This window comes from Sander vitreus, chromosome 4 (assembly GCF_031162955.1).
Source record: "Sander vitreus isolate 19-12246 chromosome 4, sanVit1, whole genome shotgun sequence".
Lineage (NCBI taxonomy): Eukaryota > Metazoa > Chordata > Actinopteri > Perciformes > Percidae > Sander > Sander vitreus.
Genome location: NC_135858.1, coordinates 10,780,489 through 10,799,293, shown reverse-complemented (window position 1 = coordinate 10,799,293; position 18,805 = coordinate 10,780,489). Strand labels below are relative to the sequence as shown.

Here is an 18,805-nt window from a genome sequence, read left to right as displayed (position 1 = left end):
TGCATCCCCTTAAGATCAATTATGCATGCAGGACCATAAAGCGATTTCCATTTTATTCACTATCGCTTGCTCAATCATTTATGGTTACTAAAAGAGGTTGATGTAAGGAGAAAATAACTTGTCCTCTATCAAGTGAGACAATGCACTTCGGTTGTCCTTGTATCTGATAACGTCAATCTAATTAACTGCTGGTTTTGTCCCTGGTTCAATTATGATTCAGAGTCACCTTTATGGAAACAAGGCCACGTGTGCTATATAACTCCTGACCCGGCAGTGTTGGTTCACCCCTTGTAAATGCTCTGTTGGGCAAAGTTTCAAGCTGCACAGTTTATCTCACATGCGCTTGTGTGTGTGCGTGCAAACGTTTGCACTATGCAGAATGTTTTCAACTGTGTGAGGGCCGTGTACCTTCTTTTGCTCGTGTCGTTAAGGGGAAATAATTGTACCACAAATGAGTGTCGTCGGTGTATGTTCAAATTGTGTGATGTATATATGTGTGTGTGTGTGTGTGTGTGTGTGTGTGTGTGTGTGTGTGTGTGTGTGTGTGTGTGTGTATGGGTATGTAATGGGTGAATGATGTCATGTCTGGTAGTAGATTCCTTTCTGCCCTATGTGCTGTAAATGTGTTGTGCTGATGAACTGTCACTTTTTATGCTTTTTTTTTTACATTTTTACGGCAACCTTTCTGAAACCTCTGCATCTGCATGTGCTTGTGTATGCATTTGTGAATGTGGGGGTGTGTGTGCGTATGTGTCTACAGTATGTCTCCATCCTCTATGCTGAAGCTGGATCTGCGGCTGGAGTCAACCGAGGCTTCAGGCGACATCGCAGAGAGCAGTGGGTCTCCTCCCATAGGGGACAAGGGCTCGTCCATCATCAGGAAGCCCATCTCGCCTCTCGTCCCCTGGACGTCCAGTCCACCCAGGTCGCCTAGCCCCGACATGCCGTCTGAGAAGCCGGGTATCCCATCACACAAGTCCAGCGACTGGGTAAAGTCAAAGGGCTGGGAGCTGCCTACAGCTGGGTACTGGATGGGTGGCTGGGGCTGCTGCAGGTGTTGGGGGAGCGGGGGCAGCTGCCTGTGCTGTTGCTGAACCTGGCCCTGGGGGTGGAGGTGGGTTTGCGGGAGGAAGTGGTGCTGCTGGGCCTGGGGATGACCCTGGTTCTGGGGTAAGTGCTGGGGCTGGTGGTGGGCGTGTGCCAGGGGGTGAGAGAGGTTCTCCTCTGGGCTGGTCTCTTGCTTTATATACGAAGGCATCAGGTCAGGCGGGTTCAGGGCAGAAGGAGAGTTGCTGGGCAGGCCATGTATACGAGCCTGCATCTCCAACTCCTGTAGACAGTGGGCAGAGGGCAACATCGTCAGTCTCGGCTTACTGTCTTTGTTGTGATTGTGTTTCTCTGCATGTGTGTGTAGGTGTGTTACCTGGATGCGTAGCATCAGTTGTTTGTTTGCCATCTCCATCCTTTTGAAGTTGTTCTCTACCTCTCTTGACCTATGTGCATCCTTCTGCATGCGTTTGATGTACTCCACAGACGCCCGCAGTATAGTGCCTTTGTTCCAGCGCACATCACTATGCACACAGTAAAGTATATACAGGCCATTTCCATAGATAAGTAACTGGCAGTAACAGAATGCATTCCAAAAAGTATCCACATTGAACATCCACTGTTATATAAGCAACTCACAGGTCATTGGTTTTGGGGATCATGGTGCCCAGCTCTTTGATACGATCATTGATGTTGAATCTCCTCCTCCTTTCAACTATTGAAGAGGAAAGAAGAGACAAAGGGGAGACAGAAGAAAATACACGATGAATATAATAGTACAGAGAAATCAAAGGCATTAAAGACAGCACTTATAATAAAAACATTTCAAGGCTAATTGTGGCCTTTAGAACTACAAAAGTCAATTCTCAAGTATGTACTGTATAGCATCCACATGGTTGTCATTGTAGTGCATATGAGAAAAGCATAGATCAGTGCATAGTGGATATACACAGTAAAAGACAAAAAGGGACAAACTTTAGGCACGCACGCGTGCGCGCCCACACACACACACACACACACACACACACACACACACACACACACACACACACACACACACAGTCACAGGTAATTACACTTAAGTGCCAGGACAGCAGAACTTACCAGGTTAAACATCCACTAGTTGCACTATGTCAGCTAAATCAGCACAAGGCTATATAAAACCTTCTTGCAAGAGACAGATTATTGGTGTGTGTGTGTGTGTGTGTGTGTGTGTGTGTGTGTGTGTGTGTGTGTGTGTGTGTGTGTGTGTGTGTGTGTGTGTGTACATGTTTCTAAGGGTATGTGCAGTATTGCGGGTGAGAAAGTAGAGAAGGTGGTACATTATTTAGGATTTGGGTAGAGCATGCTGAGGGAAAGACTTACTCAGATTGTGGTTGTCTTTCTTCTGTCTCTCCTTGGCCAGCGCACGGGCTTCTGCGTCTTTGCAATAACAAAAAGTGATTAACTAATGGCTGAGACTGTGCCATTTTTCAACAGAAGCAGTTTATGAATGGCGTCAACAAATGCCACAACATAAATTACAGGACGAGGTACTGTAGGAAGCAAATGTGTTACATTCACTCAATGACTTGTCTTTTATATAATGTCTTTTATAGAACTTATGCTGATCGCAATAGTATAAAAAAATGTACAGCTTGGTTTGTCGCACCTGACAGTTCTCTTTTGACGGTCAGGTTGGCAGGACAGGAGTTGCTGGTCATAGCAATGGCTGGACCCTTCATCCCCGGACCTGTATACACATCCAAGTGACTGCTTGACAGGGGGAGCTGGGGAGGACGCAGACACACAGCCACACATACACACAACAAATATACACATTTAGAAAACCAACAATCCACAAATAAAAAATGACTTCTTTTTTTTTTAAATCACTTCATTAAGTGAGCTGTGCAGAATGCAAGTAGAGAGAGAATAGCATTTATGTGTACCTCTATACAATGCTTTGTTGTCAATGAACAGATGCTTTAACTATAATATGAGCGGACTGAATGTTAAAGTTGAATTACATTTTAAAAAGTAATTAAAACAATAAGTAACGTTAAATCAAACTCAGGTCACACTGGTGTTAAATCTAGATTATTTCTATCTGTTTCCTAGACTACCCATTTACAGCTCCATATACCTTGGTAAGTATTTTTATAAAGTCAGTGTTCACGTTAAGTGTGCTGTAAAGAACCGATAGCAGGAGATAATGCAATAATATCACACATAAAGCAGCCTGCCAAACACGCAGCAATGATTGACTATCATCCTATCTACTTTATCTCTCTTTATGGCTTGTTTCTCTCCTCTGCCTTCTCCAGCTCCTGAACTCACACCTGTGGAGTGGTCTCCTTACTCTTGCACTTTAGACGTTGTGTAAAACTTAGTTTTGTATGGACTCCTAAAAAGAGATGATTTCCTTTTAATTGTACTGTATAGTTTGAGTGCAATGGACTTTTTTTATGCCTTGTTACGAATCGTATCGTACTCCATGAAGCGAGGGCAAATGTGACACTGCTAATGAGGCCTGAGAGATAAAGAACTTTAAGGAAAAGATACCTTATCTTTTGGCTACTGTGTGAGATCAAACACATTCACATGCAGAAATACATACATACACACACACACACACACACACACACACACACACACACACACACACACACACACACACACACACACACACACAGGTTCACTTCTGTATGTAAACGATATGCTTTGTAAGAGATGAATACATCTTTACTAGTGAGGAGGAAATTACATTATCATGCTGTATACCTTTGCCAACTGTTATTGTATGTGAGGATTAGATATAGAAATGTTTAAAATGTTTACTATGTTAAGAAATGAACATTTCTAATTCATCTTCATCACATTCAAACAACATAATACGGCTGGAAAAAAATTGTCATATTAGTTTTAAAAGCAAAACTGTGCATCATTATAAATGACAAAATTCCAAATAAAATGCGATTATAAAGCCCCATCCTATTATGATAACCTCATTATTTCTGCTGATGCTGGAAAGAAAACTCAGTTTCAAATTAATTTGTATTCCATGCTTCTGCACTGACCTCCCATTTCCTGGCCAGGCAGCCTACCTCTCACAATGCCCCACTCCACTAAGAACCCATCTAACTCTATTGAAAAAGCAAGCGTGACTGCGACTCAATATGGCTCAGTGTAACCATCCATACACACTCACACACACTTAAGAGTCGAACTGATCACTTGTGCCTGGTATTCAGTGGTGTTCCTGGCTTTTACTAAACTTTGAGATTCCAAGAATTCCATGGAGTTTTCCGCTTTAATCCCCATTAGGATTAGAAGGTGCATTTTGCGCACTGGTCTGTCAGTTGGGAATAAGGCTCTGAGTTCTGTTTCCAGTTTATTTTAACACAAAACACTTTACACAGCATTAGTAACATGTTCTGAAAATGCAGCAGTATTAACTTATCAATCTGTGCTTTGTGTTCCTCCCCCAGTTGCTTTGTTGTGCTGGCTTCACACACACTGATCATCCTCAGGGTTGATCAATCGCCTAATCTAATCAATCAGTGTAATGTTAAAAGAAGGTACACACACACACACACACACACGCATGCACACACACACACACACAAACACCACACACACACACACACACACACACACACACACACACACATTGATTAAACTCATCAACAGAGGACATATTATCAGATACAGCTACTGGAGGCTGTTTGGGTTTCCCTCTCTCACACAGTCAGATAGACGACCACTCAATGCGATGAGCCTACAGTAGTTGAACCTACTAATATTTACACTCTAATTGCACGGTAAAACCCAACACGACGCTCAATATCAACTCAAATGTGCAATAATTCTGATTCCAGTCTTACAGAACCAACCATCACGTGCACACAAAAAAAGGTTGAAGACCTCACCTATCCCGCCGCCCCTGCTGTGGCTCATTTTATAATCAGGGACCCGAGGCTGGGAGTTAGAGCCGTCACTGCATCCTAAGATTCACTCAGAGCGAAAGCTAAACTCCTGCGACATTAACCAAAGTCATGTAAAACAGTCTGACAAATAACAGCACTTCAGTGTCTTACCAGCTGAATCTGTTCTCCTTCAATAACTTCCACAATGGCATATGTCTTATTCATCTCCTTCATCATCTACTCCTTCCCTCACTAGGCCAGCAGTCTTTCTTCTTCTCTCTCAAGCACCAGCAGCACACACAAGTCTCTCTAGCACTGCCGCCCCTGGCTTGGGAGACTGACCTCAGCAACACCGGTCCTGTCTTTCTTCTACCTCCGCTCCCCACCAAACAAGAGTGAACTTTCCCCTAACTGGACTTTCAGCCTGTTTTCCCCGTGCACAAATTGCCCTCATCCCCCTTTCCCTCCTCCCATCTTATCCTCCCCCTCTCCACCTCCCTCTCTCTCTCTCAGAATATCTTGTAAACAAGTTGAACTCTAACTGCTGGCAGTTTAATTGTTAATTTTCTGAGTTTGGTCCCTTAGACACAAAGAACTGTACAGTCCTCATCTGACATGTCTTTCCTACAGTTTCTAACTATGTCCAGCATGGTTAAAGGAGAGAATGTTTAGTGCTGGAGTCAATTATACACGTTTGCATGTATGTATGTGAGTTTGTGTATGTGTGTGACTGGGTATATGGGTGCATAAGGACATATGGGGACATACAGGAATAAACTGACAACCAAGAAAGCAAGTGTAGAGCAAAATTACAATGGCTGCCTTGCAACAACACTAAACATTTGTTACACATATTGTGGTTTAACAGGACTAACAACTGCACAAACACCATCACCATCCCTGATAACAGCAACAAAAACTAAGAACATAAAAATAAATGAAAGAGGTGACAGAGAAAGACTGCACAGATGCAGGAACTGCAATTACAGACTACTGAAAATCCAATGTCTGAGTACTGACAACACTGCATATCCCGCTCTATGGCTCATTTAGGGCAGACTGAGCACAAAATATAACCTGAAGTGGATGAGGGTTTCAGAGGACTACATATTCCATGAATACAACATTAGGGAAGGGGCCACATATATCTGCAAAGGGCTAGCGCCCTCCCAAGGGTTGAGTGTATAGCAGGTCCAGCCCATCTGACCCCCATCTGGGCCATAGAACCCTCACAGGGCCATGGAAGGTAACCAGGGGTGCCAAGTTTTTTTTTTTTTAATTTAATTATTATTATATTGTTTTATTATTATTTATTTATTATAATTATGTCTTTTATTTTTCAGTGTGCACGTGTGCTCTACATAACCACCCATAAGCTTGATTTATACTTCTGCGTAAAAACTACGCCGTTGCTACGTAAGTACGTACATGGAGAGACAAACCTATGCCGGACCCTACGCCGTAGCCTGACGTGCACCTCTAGAAAAATGTAAATACGTGTCGTGGCGGCATTTCCCCCAACTCATTTCCTGGTTCTTCTTCTCCATAAACAACATGAAATCAAGGAGAGGGTTAACTTTTCCTGCTACAGATTTCCCACCGTGGTCAGAAAGAACAGGGGAGACACTTTGTTTCTCTCACTATGACTCTAGAGTCACTACTTGCTCCAAAGCTAATCGCCGTCACTCTCTCACTTTCTCCCTCGCTCTATCACCCACTCCCCCCACACACACAAACACACATGCCGGCTCGAGGCACACACCAACGCACAAGTATAAACATCAGGCCACTTATGTAGGCTACGGGGAAAGCTCTGCATGGAGCCTCCGCAGAACCATAAATCAAGCTTTAGTTTCAACAACTGCATATTTATAATAACAATATTGTTATCTATTTTTATTTTTTTTTTCTCTGTCTTGTGTCGTCTATATGCCTATTTTAGTCTACTCCTATGTATATACCTCTGTTTTGTGGACTGCCTGTTGCACCAATAAAAAGGTGTATGAACCACGTGGACCAACACAAAACATGCATATAGTGTGTTGCATTGCAAATGTATTCCTTATAAATTATATTATCATACAAACAACAAAATCAACAAAAAGCTCTATTTTATTAAGTCCTTTTGTCTATTACTGAATCTTAAAAATATTCTTTACCTTAAAACAAGTAAAATTAGCTGCTAAATTACTTGGTCAGTTTACCATTTTCAATAATTCAGTAATAATCTAAAATAAGGGCTGTCTATTCATGTATATTGTGTTATTACCATATCACTTTCGCTTTGCGCCGGCTTTGTAATGCTTACTTAATCTGCACTTCATGTGCCCTATTGTATTCCTGTATTGTATTGAATGTGAAACTGTATGTTGTCCTGCACGCTTATGCTTAAGGTCGCCGTTGCAAATGAGAACCTGTTCTCAACGGCTTACCTGGTTAAATAAAGGTTAAATAAAAAATAAGTAAAAGGTCAATGACTCCAATCAAGATATCGCTCAAACACCTGAATTGTACTGGACACTAAAATCCTCTCATACTATTACAACACTATTTTATTAAGACATTACTTCACTAACTTGTATTCTTTGAATGCATGTTGCTTTTGTTCTAAGGAAAACACAAGTTGCCAAAGTATCCAAGTTAAGTCAAGCCATTTTTCTTAACAAAATTCACAAATCACAAATTTGCATTAAAGTGCCCATATTATGCTCATTGCGCACCATATTTTTGTTGTACTGCACAGCTCTCTCTCACTGCTGCAGATCCTCTTTTCACCTGGTCTCTGTTTTAGCTACAGAGTGAGACCTCTTTTCTTCTTCTTCTTCTTCTGTACTATGTTTGATTGCACATGCTCAGATGTAGATCATGTCAGCTAGCTAGCTCCATAGACAGTAAAAAAAAGGCTGTTTCTCCAACTTCGGTCAGTTATAAGGCAGGATTAGCTGGGAGACTTCTAAATGAGGGCGCACATGTTGTAGCAGTGCTTTGCTATTGAGAACGAGGTAGCATGCTAGCGTTAGCATGCTAACGCTAACGCTACGAGCTAACGGTTGCGGTTAGCCAGCTCGTTTCGGCTTATGACGTCACAAGCCGTGCCGATTTTGAACAGCTCACCCAGAGACTGAAGGCAGGACACATTCAGAAACCGTATCTCACTCAAAACAGCATGGATGGATTTTTTTCATAGTTTGTATGTGTGTGGAAGCACCAGAGACACAAAATAACACCCCAAATCCCAGAAAAAGTGTTTTTTTCATAATATGGGCACTTTAAAGGACTTTACAATCTGCACATCATATGCTGTCCTCTATCTTTAGACCTTCAGTTCAAATAAGGCAACAACAAAAAAACAACTCCTGAACATATATAGGACCATATAGGACATTTTTTGACCTAAAATATGTAACTGAAAATGGACAGTTGGTTGCAAAGTACATTAGTCGTATAAAGACAATAAAAAAGGATTCTTGAAATCACACTCTGTTAGTGGGTTGGTTCTACTTACTGTGTTTGGCATCTGGATGGGGTCAATGTATGCTTGAATATCGTCGTAGTTGGACTGCATGCTGATGATGTCATCAATGACGTCATCCATCTGGGGAAAAAAACTAGGGTGTTACTTGTGTGATTATGACAAGCTTAAAGACCTATCATGGCTAACTTGAACACAAAAGCTGTAACTAATCTACATTTCCATGTTTAGCAAATACCATACAGAGAAGACTGTCACTACTCTCATTTTTTACAAACCACCTGAAACCTTCTGGCATGTAGGCCTCCAGGTGAACTGCCATGCAGGTGCATGTCTCACTCAAGAGAAGACTTCAAAGATAACTTCTATGTCAAGGAGTCTAACTGGTAAGACTATTGACTCTCAGAGAGACTAAAAAAAGAGGGGTCAAAGTCTGCCAGGTTCAAAGGGCTTTCCATTCTGCTGTTTGCCTGTCACTTGTTAAGCTGTAATTACTGTAGCAAGGCCATAATGGAGCATTTAAATTCCAATGATAGCCAGTCTCAGTTATTGCCAGTTAGCCAACACATTTTTTAACACACCAACTGTACGCACGACACATAAACACCAATGCATTTAGAAATGCTGCTCCAGCTTTCCAAAGACCAATTAAATCATTATGATGCTTTCATAAAATGTCACTTTTCAATCCTCATAATTTTATATAGGAGTGTAATGAAGTCTTATTGTATGGACATTTGTTCAATCTGGATGTTGTAAACTGTACTTTATAACATATCCAGGGATTAATGTTCATGCCACTTTCTACCCACGCTTGTGGGCATCTACCTCTGTCTCGTGACTGGAGCCGATGTTGAGCATGGCCATGGGGCTGTTTGGGGCGCTGTTTCCAGACATGAGCTGCTCAGTGCGAAAGTGTGGGGAGTGAAGGGGTGGGGGGGCAGACGCTGAACCCCCTGTGGGTCCCATGTTTGTGGGAGGAGAGGGCGGCACCGGCCCTACTACTGCATGGACTGTCTACGGACAGAGAGAGAGAGGGAGAAAGAGGGTGATGATTGTGTTAATGACGGAGTACTGACATTGATACTGCAATATTGTGTGGATTGGACAAACCAGACAAACACTAAAAAGAAACACCATATAAACATGAAGTGGATCTAATGAGAAACAAACAGGAATAACAGATAACATCCAGAAAGTACCTGTTTGGTAGCATAGGTGGTGGACAGGTATTCTTTCACCTGTTGCCTCCGAGACTGACGGATGTGGTAGTCTGTAGGATTCTCAAGGTGGGTCTGTACCTGTATTAAGGGATGGACAGTCAAAGGATGTGATCAATTCTTATTCCATTATTTATTTTTCACATTGATCCAATTCTTTGTTTATCCTGTTAATGATTCCTATTTCACTACATTTTGGTGGAAACACAATATATACAGGATTTATAGTAAGTCATTTAATGTTGTTAAAAGACAATCTGATCCAAATAAAGCTGCTGTTGCCTCACAAACTGACTGAAACTATTTTAATACAAGGATGAATACTAAACAATAATCTATAATTTATATGTTAAAGCGCCCATATTATGCTCATTTTCAGGTTCATAATTGTATTTTAAGGTTGTACCAGAATAGGTTTACATGGTTTAATTTTCAAAAAACACCATATTTTTGTTTTACTGCACAGCTCTCTCTCACTGCTGCAGATCCTCATTTCAGCTGGTCTCTGTTTTAGCTACAGAGTGAGACCTCTTTTCTTCTTCTTCTTCTGTACTATCTTTGATTGCACTCGCACATGCGCAGTAGCTCAGATGTAGATCATGTCAGCTAGCTAGCTCCATAGACAGTAAAAGAAAGATCTGGTTTCTCCAACTTCGGTCAGTTACAAGGCAGGATTAGCTGGGAGACTTCTAAATGAGGGCGCAAATGTAAGTATTTCTTTTGTAGATTATGGTGAACTTGTGTGTGTTGTAGCAGTGCTTTGCTATTGAGAACGAGGTAGCATGCTAACGTTAGCATTAGCGTTAGTCCATTTATAAAATACACAGATTTGAGCATTTTTTTAACGGCTCAAGCGCCAAATGAAAAAACAAAGAAACAGTGATAACACTTACTTCAATAACCATCACAAGAATGAATACATACATGTTTAGTGTGTTATATAAGCTCAGCATGGTTTAACAATTAAACACACAACACTGAGAATGTGGTTCAGAGGTACACCGCATTATCCCTGTCCCATAACACTGTGATGGCACAAGGACATTAAATCAGTAGTAAAGCCAACAGGAGTAAAGCCACTAAATCCTCTGGTGTGGCTACATAAGGCCTCATTCCTTCACATCAAAGAGTAAAGCTCAGTAGAGAGCAGGCCTGCTCCCCATTACTACAGAGAAAGACTCAACCCCTCAACCCTCCAAACCCCCCTCTGTTTTATAACCAGCAGTAGAATTATTTTAAATGAACCAGAAACTTTTCAATAAATACACCTCCATGCTACTTTGTGCATGTTTTTACAGCAAATCATGACCCACTGGATAAGTACACATGATTGGCGTTAAATGAATCTGGGTCTCATGAGTCAGAGGAACAACTATTCTGTTGTAACTATTTAACCTATTTGGCTCGGCACTGTCAGCACAGATGAAGTACAAAGAAACACAGGAGCTCTGACAGGCTCGGTGAGACTGATGGACAGACAGTTGACCTTATCTACAAAATGAAAGGTAAGACACTGACAACTTTGAGATTCCTAAAAAAACAGTTCCACACACACACACACACACACACACACACACACAAAGTAAACAAATTGCCCCATACAGTTAAAGACACACACACACACACACACACACACACACAAAGGAGTATTGTGCAAACCCATACACACAAACACACGCTATCAAAGATAAGGACACACACAAGCATCTTTGGAATCGGGCAACATGTCACTTCAGCTTTATCAGTCCCTGTTTGACTCAGACTATCTACATCGCTTCAGACGGTCCTATCGCAAAACATGTCAAACCTCTCTTATCTTCTGTCTCCCTACCTGCTTGCTGCTCCACCGCATTTTTCTCTCTCTGCCTTTTTTCTAATCTGTCCCTGATTTTCCCGTGTGGCAGTGCTGCTGTGTGAGAGGCCACAACGCCCAGTGAAGTCCTAAACACCTCTTCTCCGCCCTGCTGCCCTGTCTCCTGCTCAGCAACATGTGAGTGGATTAATGGTGTGTAAGTGTCACAGCCCCCTCTCCTTTTGAAACCCCCCTTAACCAACATATTTTCTCTCTTCAGCCAATCTCCTCAATGAGAGCACTTTGTCTTTGTAGTGCGTTGGCATTTTGTCCAGAAACCTTTACTAACTTTTACTACACTATGTAGAAGGATGAAGGGGATTCTGTGTTCAATAAACAATGTCTCAAACCACAAATCCCCTTTTAAGTTATTTTTATTTTGCTGTCATACTTCTACATACAGGGTGCCCTGGTAGCTCACCTGGTTGAGCCTAGTTATACCATCTGGTTATACGAAGGCTCAGTCTTCACCCCAGTGGCCCAGGTTCGACTCCGACCTGTGGCCATTTGCTGCATGTCGTCCCCTCTCACCCTCCCCCTCCCCTTTCCTGTCAAAAAAATCTTCAGCTGTACTAAATATAGGCAAAACAAACCCAAAAAAAATAATCTTAAAAAATATACTTCTACATACTTCCTTCTCAATAAATCATTTCCACCTTCAGAATATGTATCAGTCATGATCAAAAGAATAGAAAATAGAAGTCATTTATTAATCAAAAATGTCAAACATTCACTGGTTCCAGCTTCTCAAAGGTGGGCAATGGTTGCTTTTCTGTTTTCATATGTTTGTAATTTCAATATCTTTGACTTTTTGACAAACAAGCAAGTCATCACCATGAACTCTGGAAACCCTGGGAAATTGTGATAGGAATTTTTCACACGTTTCTGAAATTGTATTGGCTATTGATTTGATAATAATCAGTACATGTAAAATAAAGACATTAATTGATAATCAAAATAACAATTTGTTGCATCCCTACTGACCTTAAGAACCTCCACGGGGACCTGCATGCTTTGTTGATGCTGCGGGGTGCTAATGGCTGGGGTAGGTGCAGGTGGCCCAGCCATGCAATGCTGCATGTATTGCAGGGCTGCATTCTGCTGCTGCTGCTGCTGCTGTATCTGCTGCCTCTCACGCTGCTCCTCTTGCTGCAGCTGGTCTCGCATCAGCTAGACACACACACACACACACACACACACACACACACACACACACACACACACACACACACACACACACACACGAATGCTCATTAAAGCATTGGGATCTATAAACTGACTGTGATGGGTGATGATGCTTTTGGCTGTTAGAAGAGCTGTTAGGAGAGCACAACTGGTGACTCACACATCTATTAAATCACCCTGTAAGAAAAGTATGTAGAGTAAAAATATTAAAATATGCAAGGGCCAAATAGCACAGCCAAATGTGTCAGTGGTTGCTGCATGTAGATGCCCTTCAAATAAATAGCCCACCCACAAAGCTGTGACATTGACCAGAATACCTTCCTCTCCAGTGTCCACTCGGTCAAACAACAGTACAAACAGACTTTAATATCCATAGCTAATGAAAGACTTGCATGTGCTGCATATAGGATGGTGGATGGCGCTTGTGTCGTACCTGCATCCGCAGGCCGATGCGTGAGGCCATTGCTGGGGGGCGAGGGGGCAGGGGAGGGCGAGCCGACGTCAATGCACCGCAGTCCAGCCCGAAAAGGTAGAGGAAGCTGAGGAGGAGAAAGGAAGGGAGATTGAATTGAGAGTTGAGCTCTAGGAAGGAAAGGGAAATAAACAAGGTGAAAACAAATGTATTGAAAGTCTGCACGGATTCACTTAACAAGAAGGAAAGTGGATCCTGTGTAAACACTTCTACCTCAACTGACATTCTCTCTTTGTAGAGAAGCCTGATTCAGTGTGTAATTGTTAATGGGTGCATTGGTGATAAGGAGAGAAATGTAAGTGGAGAAGGGGAAGTGTGCAATGCTGTGACTAGGGCTGGGCCCATATAGTCGACTTCGTTGGGTAGGTATTCGATTTTAAATTTTGGGATTTGAATATTTGTTTTTTTCCCCAAAACTGTAGTATAACAAAATCATGAATCAATGTCTTTGATTAAGCCGAAAGATGTGTTGTAGCGCAGTGCTTCCATTTTCAGCTCAGTGTGAGAGTCTTTGCTGTGGACTGCTTTCTCTCCTCTCCTTTGTGTTTCGCCAAGTGCATGGCTTTGAACACACACACACACACACACACACACACACACACACACACACACACACACACACAAAACCAACAGGTGCACAGCTGAGAAAAGTGCAGTGACGGCAGTACGCTAACTTGTTACTCTCACTACCAACATTAAAACATTAGCTCCTCTGTTTCAACAATGTTAAAAACATGTATGCAGGCTGAAAATCACTGGGCTTAAGCTATGAGCTGAAAAAAAAAAAAACACGCCGCTAGCCGAGGCTAATTTATACTGTATAAACACTGCAGCGCTATGCTGTCCATCTCAGCTGAGAAAAGAGAACTGTCTGGCTGTGTTATAACCGAGCAGTCTGATGTGTGTAGAGATCGGTAGATATCTGTATGGTTTTACTGTAGCAGCCTGGTATCGTTTTAGGTGATTTAATGAAGTTGAAAAAAATAAGTATAATAATATTTACACACAATTAACAACGCTGGCTATATAAAATAGAGTATACATTTTTAAAGTTATATCAGATGATACCTAGTAAAGTAAGTAAACAATTTATACAACCATTTTGCCTAATTAATCCATCTATAGAGCTATATCTATTAATTGTCTCTTTGTCAGTGTGAGCTGGATTCAAAATCCATTACAGAAATCACACAACTTTTTTATATTTGAATGGTCCTTTGTAAATCCATCTTTGCTTTACATATCCCACAACTGCAGAATCGGCTGTTCTTTTCTGGATTTCATATCTTGAGTCAAGTAAGGAAAAGGAAAGACTACAATTCTAATTGTGCTAAATAATCAAGTGGTTATGAGGAAATCATAGCAAAAGAGATGCAGGATGTGATAGTTACCAGTTATTATGATTGACTGTTCGTAGTATTGCACTGGGCCCTGATGTGCAAACCAAAGCAAAACAAAGTACATATCAAGGCTAACATCTCTACATTCTCTGTGTGGGGACTTCATCCATTAATGTCTCATATGTATTCTCATGTTTGAAAGGGTGCACTGGGGTGAAGATAGGTTAGCAGTAACACTCTTTTGACTCCCCAACTCTGTCTCTCCAAAAAAAGGGTGAATTGTGAGGTACTTCCTCGATAACAGCGAAAGATCATGTGGAGTCATGTGGTCTTGTTGTTCTTGGGTGATCATGTGAGCAGAAGGACGACGGGGAACACCCATAAACCCTGTACAACACCTCCTCAACTTTCTTTCTCACGCATACACACTCACAACTCATTGGGGAGTACCAGGACTGATAGTTCCCCTTCTGCAATTACTTGTGTTCATCCCCTGAATGACTAAGCTCGTCTGGACTCAAACGTGTAATGAAACCTGTTAAGGGCAAGGTTTTTACTGTATTCTAATGTCTAAGCTGATGGTAATGCACTGTGAGACAACTTCATACAGAAGAGCAGTGACAGGGTCTAAACAACCAATCAGAATATGACTCCTCCAGTCTCTCATCAGAAACACTGTCTGTACATGGTCATAAAGAGAGAAAGACACAGAGAGAAAGACAGAGAGAGAGAGAGAGAGAGAGAAAAGCTCATTGTGCGTGAGGTACAATAAGAAGGACAGCTCCTATTGAGGACTGAAGCCGCCTGTTGTCCGAAGTGTACATTTCAGCAACCGAGGGGGAACACACTGCCCGCTTTGTGCCCATTGGATGGCCCACATGAATAACACACACCCATGCAGATGCGCATTGAAACACACACATTCCAACACAAACATGTACCCGAACTTGGACTCAAGGACAAGCCGACTCCACAAGCAGCTTCAAACTGACAAAACGGACTCTGCATAAACAAAAAGCACATAAGTAGAGACACACTAATCACAGCACGGATTTTCCTATAACGCTGACAACTACTGATGATGTTGGAACAACTACATACTGCCAACATCTGAAGCTTCAGAGGCAGGCCCTGTTGTAGTAGTAGTAGTAGTAGTAGTAGTAATAGTAGGTGTCCCTTTTCAAGATGCTTATTTACACTGACAAACAAACAAGTGTGTTCGCACATATACACAGTGGTGGAATTCTACAAAGTCAGTGTATTTAAAGAGTATGACAAATGGGGTGATTACATCTCCAAACTCAATCGTCAAGGTAGGAATGCCAGCCAGAGGAGGACATATGCTCTATGACTCGAAGATCTAAGGCTAGACCTGTAGGCTGTACAGACAGTATTTTGTGATTTTAAACAAAACACATATTTTATATTTATAAATAAAGATAAAACTGACTTGACTACCACCAAATAGAGCATAGCTAACCATATGACGTTCCACTATACAGGTCCAATAAATTAACTCATGTAGCTTTACACATGCTAAACCGAAAGTCATAAAGTGTTAGCCTGACATCGCCAGACCAAATCGCAAATGCAAAGTAGTCTGAAACCTCTCATTTCATATTTTCGATTTCCAAGGGGCATTAGACCAAAATGCCTCTGGACGCAACTGGACAGACCAACAACGTGAACAATGGAAAAAAATTAGCTGTGATGATGTAGCATCAAGTGTTGCCATTTTTGCCATTAGAATTTTAAGATGAAAGGTGTTTTTACTTTGCCTTGGAACCAGACAAATCTGCAAGCTCATGTTTTATTTGCTCTGGCAGATGCTTTCGTGATTTGGTCAGGCTACGTGATAGCAGCTTCAACAGAATGTTCCACATCAGCTGCAGCCACATTGGTTGTTTATTTTTTTTTGTAAATGTCTCAACGGCGCTCCTCTTTACAGTGTTCGTCTCAAAAATACCCAATATTAGATAAACAGTTGTGATTGGCCTGTCAAATCTCGAGTTGCTGGAAATCTGTCTAAAGCGGAGGGTGACCAACACATCTGCCAGAGCAAATAAAACATGAGCTCGCAGATTTGTCTGGTTCCCATATAAAAATAATAAAGTATACACTGTACATGCTAGTTTAACTGTTCTGCACTATGGAATATCAGCTGAACATGGAATGCAGAAATGTCAACACTTCTCCAACTTATTCATAGCTACTACTCCATAACACAACATCAGCACTGCGACAGTGTTATTTACTGTTTTTTAGGAGAACTGGCATATGTGGCACTGGCACAGTTTGGCTCTCAGACACATTTCCACATTCATAGATTACAGGCAATTCATTGGCCAATATTAATTAAAACTGCTATTTGAAATCTCCAAGCTCTGCAAAATGAAACTGCTTATGACACCAGATGCAGTGGCAACAATGTTTACATAAAACTACCTAACTTTCCAACAGAGGTGAAGCTATATGAGGCTTTATGTGTATCATAGCCTCCAACTGTGACGAAGCAATGATACATGATATATATGTCCTTTAGGGGTGGTACGGTTCACAAAACCCACGGTTCGGTTCGTATCACGGTTTTAGGGTCACGGTTTTCGGTTCTGTACGGTTCTTGTTATTTTTTCTTTTAATCTTTAACACTCCAGAAATATACTTCAGCATATGATATATAGCTTAATTATCCACAATGTAGGATACAGTATTACATAATTATATAGTTATATCATGTAATCATGCACAAACTGAATTTGACTTGACTTTAAGCACATTATTGGGACCATGAGGAAAGCTAGGTGAGATTTTGATACAGCAAGAGGGAAGACATTGATGATTTCAACCTGCTTTTCATTTATTTGGCAAAAAAAGGAGAATGTGTATTGCCATCTACAGGAACTTTTGTGCCTTTTTAGCACATGAAGATTGAAATATTACAGAATATCAATTGAAATAACTTGCATTTATCAAACTGCCTACTTCAGTGTAGCTCTTACAAAAATGTATCCTTTAAAAGAAAAAGAGAGGAACTCTTAAAGCTCCGTCTTTTGAATAAGTCAGAATACGTCAAACCGTTAACATTGTTAGTTAATTTCCTATCCTGGCCTGGGCTGGGACACACAGTCATACGGTTTGATAAAGTACTTATTGGACTTATCATTGCACTTACAATAACGAGCGTAGCTGTCAGGTCCTCCTGTATACGTCTCATCTCCGTTTTTTCCTGCATCCACCGTGTGTGTTTGTGTGTGTGTTTGTGTGTGTGCGCGCGTCAGTCGCGGGGAGAACTGAGCAGCCCCGCCCGCTGCAGAGACCCGACAGGATCTAAACTGCAGCCGCTTCAGAGACTTTAGAGTGACAAAACGTTACAGTACATTGATGTTAAAATGTTTACAGGTTGGCAAGGACGGTCTGAAATGTTTTGCACAGTCTTTAGCTGTACGTTTTGTTGGTAACTTGTCCACACCTCTTCTTTCGCGCGAAAGGGAAACACACTGTCTGAGGTCACATACGGGCACCTGACGGGCACGAGGTTACACTGCGCATGCATCGAACCGTGCGGCACACACACGCTCCGAACCGAGACAAGCGGACCAAGTGGTTCGGATGTTTTTTCATGAACCGTACCACCCCTAATGTCCTTTAACACATAGACACTGACAGGGTATCACTTCCTGATATCATATGGTGACACACTGCTATCAGGCAGCATGATCTCCCACATGGGCCTTCCCATTGCCTGACATCCATTGGGGTAAGCAGGCATCTGACGCAGTAAGAGCACACAGCGGCCATTGTGTGTCCAACGCTGTGATGTCACAGCCCCTTCACTTCAAACACTGACAGCCAGTGGGAGGATGTAGAGCGGAGGAAGCCCGGATCAGAGGTCAACTCTGGATTGTGCCACAGATTAGTCACAAACATACATGCCAACAATAAGCACACAATGGAAAATTAGAATAAATTAAACATGCTGTGCACCACTTTAGTTTCTTCCTATACATACATGTGCAAAGTGTAACACATACGCATTCATAGACACAAACACACAAGTACACACACACATTTGGGGGCAGTGTGGGGCCATAGCACCTGTGTTCAGAGACATGGTGTTAATTTGTGGAGTGTGTATTTTTAGAATTGACTGTGCCATGCCAAGAAATGCCTTTTCAACAGCCAACATTGAGCAGTTAAATGTGGGATCTGAATATACACACATACACTCAGGTGCTTTCTTACAACAAAGCACATGTGCATTCACACGTATGCAGCAACAGCTGCTGCACAAAATTCAAAGACAATAATT

The 18,805-nt window shown here is 41.8% G+C and overlaps 1 protein-coding gene across 7 annotated transcripts in view; it reads right to left on the bottom strand.

Annotated features, from left to right (window-relative positions):
* Nucleotides 1–485: 485 nt before the first annotated feature.
* The window catches only part of tfeb (transcription factor EB), a 39,665-nt gene continuing 21,345 nt past the window's right edge, over nt 486–18,805 (bottom strand). For 5 of the 7 annotated variants that reach the window (XM_078248183.1, XM_078248179.1, XM_078248181.1 and 2 more), the window contains 10 exons: nt 13,118–13,223; nt 12,484–12,669; nt 9,630–9,728; nt 9,256–9,444; nt 8,461–8,550; nt 2,699–2,816; nt 2,413–2,469; nt 1,687–1,762; nt 1,424–1,580; nt 486–1,330 (listed from right to left, as the gene is read on the bottom strand). In XM_078248183.1, the coding sequence (XP_078104309.1) occupies nt 755–1,330; nt 1,424–1,580; nt 1,687–1,762; nt 2,413–2,469; nt 2,699–2,816; nt 8,461–8,550; nt 9,256–9,444; nt 9,630–9,728; nt 12,484–12,669; nt 13,118–13,147 (1,578 nt within the window). In that variant the 5' untranslated portion in view covers nt 13,148–13,223 and the 3' untranslated portion in view covers nt 486–754. The remainder of the gene's footprint in view (nt 1,331–1,423; nt 1,581–1,686; nt 1,763–2,412; nt 2,470–2,698; nt 2,817–8,460; nt 8,551–9,255; nt 9,445–9,629; nt 9,729–12,483; nt 12,670–13,117; nt 13,224–18,805) is intronic. The other 2 variants (XM_078248185.1, XM_078248184.1) reach the window with 2 other exon arrangements.